Source organism: Marmota marmota, unplaced genomic scaffold (assembly GCF_001458135.2).
Source record: "Marmota marmota marmota unplaced genomic scaffold, marMar, whole genome shotgun sequence".
NCBI classification, from domain to species: domain Eukaryota; kingdom Metazoa; phylum Chordata; class Mammalia; order Rodentia; family Sciuridae; genus Marmota; species Marmota marmota.
In genome coordinates, this window is record NW_026000037.1 from 60099231 (window position 1) to 60101754 (window position 2524).

Consider the following 2524-nt stretch of genomic DNA (forward strand, 5'->3'; position numbering starts at 1 on the left):
CGCTGTGCCCGCCTCGCTCGCCGGCTGCCGATGCCAGGCCCACGGCGCAGTCCTCTTCCACCTCGCTGATGCCCGGAGCAGGCCCCGCCAACCTGTAGGGGCGCTGAGCTGGGAAGGAAATCCTTCCCCGCTGGCTCTGGCTCCGCACGACGTTTCTTCCATGCCGGCGGCAGCCTCGGTGGGATCTCCCCAGGGCCTCGCGGTCTTGGAGCCGCCGCTTCCCCGCGCTGCCAGGAGGCCGCTGCCGCTGAGCCCCGGGGTTCTGCTGCGGCCGCTGCTGCTACTGAACAAACCAGACCCGCCCCACGAGCCCGGGGGGAGGGAGCTGGTATTGGGGGAGACACCCCCTCCGAGGCTGGAGGAGGATTTTTTTTCTCACACATGCAGCTCTCAGATTCACAGTCGGAGCCATCCCATTCCCATCCCCCTTAGACCCAGGTTTCCAACCGTCTCCCACCCTGGAGGCAGGCATTTAAAGCAAAAAGAAATCGCAAGTCACCTCACACATGGGAAGAGATCTTTAATTCTAGCCAGTGGCATCAAAACAAAGTAGATTTTATACGAAGCATGTACATGTTCAGTGGGACAGAATCCCTTTAAAAAAAAAAATCATTTTGCTGCACACACATACATTGCTACTTCTTAATCATATGAAGTCAGGTATCTCCTGAAAAAGTCCCACAACAATTGGGCATTAGTTTGGATTAGGTTAACACTCCTTCCTTCTTTGGCTTCCTTGACATTCTTACTATCAACCTTGGGGAACATACTTAGGTCTTATTGTGTGTTCTGCCAACTAAGAGACATCTCTGCCTATTATCCTTAGGTTTGGTTGCCAAGAAGGTTAAATTCAAGAAGTGGGAACGGTGCCCACAATATGCCTTTTATTAGAAATCAGGTTCAAATCAGTTTCAATTATTTTGATTATTATACTTTGTGTAATAAGTGAGGTTGTGCTGAGGGAATGATGTAAAGTCTAAGCACTTAAACTGTGTGCACGAACTAAAAAAATTCTGTATCCATTTGCCAGAGACCAAGTTTGCATCTCACTTCCAAAGCATGCACACATGCCACCTATCATAGGATGAGAAACTTGTACTTGGCTGCTAATTATGCCCCCCAAAAATCAAATTTTCAGGGAATTGACCTAAAAAATACAACCATGAAAAAATACTCGAAATTCTGAGTACTAGAACAGGATTCATCTAATATTAAGTTCTTTTGTTTTCATATTGAACTAAAAAATCACGTCGAATACTTGAATAGTACAAATGGTATACTATTTTACACTTAATTTTTTTTGTTGGCTTTTTTAATGTCAATAGTTTTCTTTAAAAAAAATATTTTAGTTGACAATGGACCTTTATTTTTTTATTTACTTTTTTTAGTTATAGTTGGACACAATACCTGATTTTATTTATTTTTATGTGGTGCTGAGGATCGAACCCAGGGCCTCGCGTGTGCTAGATGAGCACTCTACCGCTGAACCACAACCCCAGCCCTACACTTAAAAATTTAAAGTGTTTAGAATAACATGATGGGGGGAATAGAAAAAAGGACTGGGTAATTTGTAGAAGACAGAGATTAAAACAGTGGAGTATGGGAGAAAGGGAATCACAGTACTATCACTTTCTCCTTACCTGAATACTTTGGATAGAGGGTAGCTTTTTCCCTGGAAGGACAATTTCGTATATTTTTAGATGTTTTTCCAGAAGTAAGGGTATGTTTGGGGAGTCTAAGTGCATTATCTCTTGCAAAAGGTTAGTCCAGCCACCTTAGAGAATAAAGTACTTGCCCACAGGAATTAAATTCTTCTTTGATGCCAATTGACAAATGACATGAAAAATTTGTTTTGGTCTATAGATCATTCTGACATGATGCTCTTAAAAGATTCATAGATTAAAAATGTTGTTCACTGCTACAGTTAATATTCAGAAAATCTCAGACCACACTTGACTTTATTGCCATGGGAGTATTTTAAGATGGCTGGAAATGACACTCTCTTGAAAAATAACTGTTCTTAACTATTGCAGTATTGTAGTCAAATCTTGAAATATTGTATAATTGATCTTTTTCTTTTCTTTTTTTTTTTTTTTTTTTTTTTTTTTTTTTTTTGGAACTTGGGATTGTACTTGGGGCACTTGGCCACATCCCTCGCCTTATTTTGTATTTTATTTAGAGACAGGATCTCACTGAGTTGCTTAGCGCCTCGCTTTTGCTGAGGTTGGCTTTGAACTCCTCCTGCCTCAACCTCCTAAGCCACTGGGATTATAGGCATGCACCATTGCACCTGGCTATTATATGTTCTTTCCAAAATAATTTGAGGAAGCTCTGTGGTAGCCACTGTTGATATAGAGATCTGTGTGTCACTTTATGTCTGCTTAACTCAATATTCTCATCTTTGGGCTGGGATTGTGGCTCAGAGGTAGAGTGCTCACCTAGCTTGCACAAGGCACTGGGTTCGATCCTCAGCACTATGTAAATGTAAAATAAAGATATTGTGTTCACCTAAAACTTAAGAATA

General features: G+C 41.8%; 1 protein-coding gene across 1 annotated transcript in view; it reads right to left on the reverse strand.

Annotated features, from left to right (window-relative positions):
- Sp3 (Sp3 transcription factor) overlaps nt 1–383 on the reverse strand; it is a 53692-nt gene extending 53309 nt beyond the window's left edge. Inside the window, exon 1 of the mRNA XM_048811968.1 lies at nt 13–383. Within this exon, the coding sequence (XP_048667925.1) occupies nt 13–383 (371 nt within the window). The remainder of the gene's footprint in view (nt 1–12) is intronic.
- Between the last annotated feature and the right edge of the window lie 2141 nt (nt 384–2524).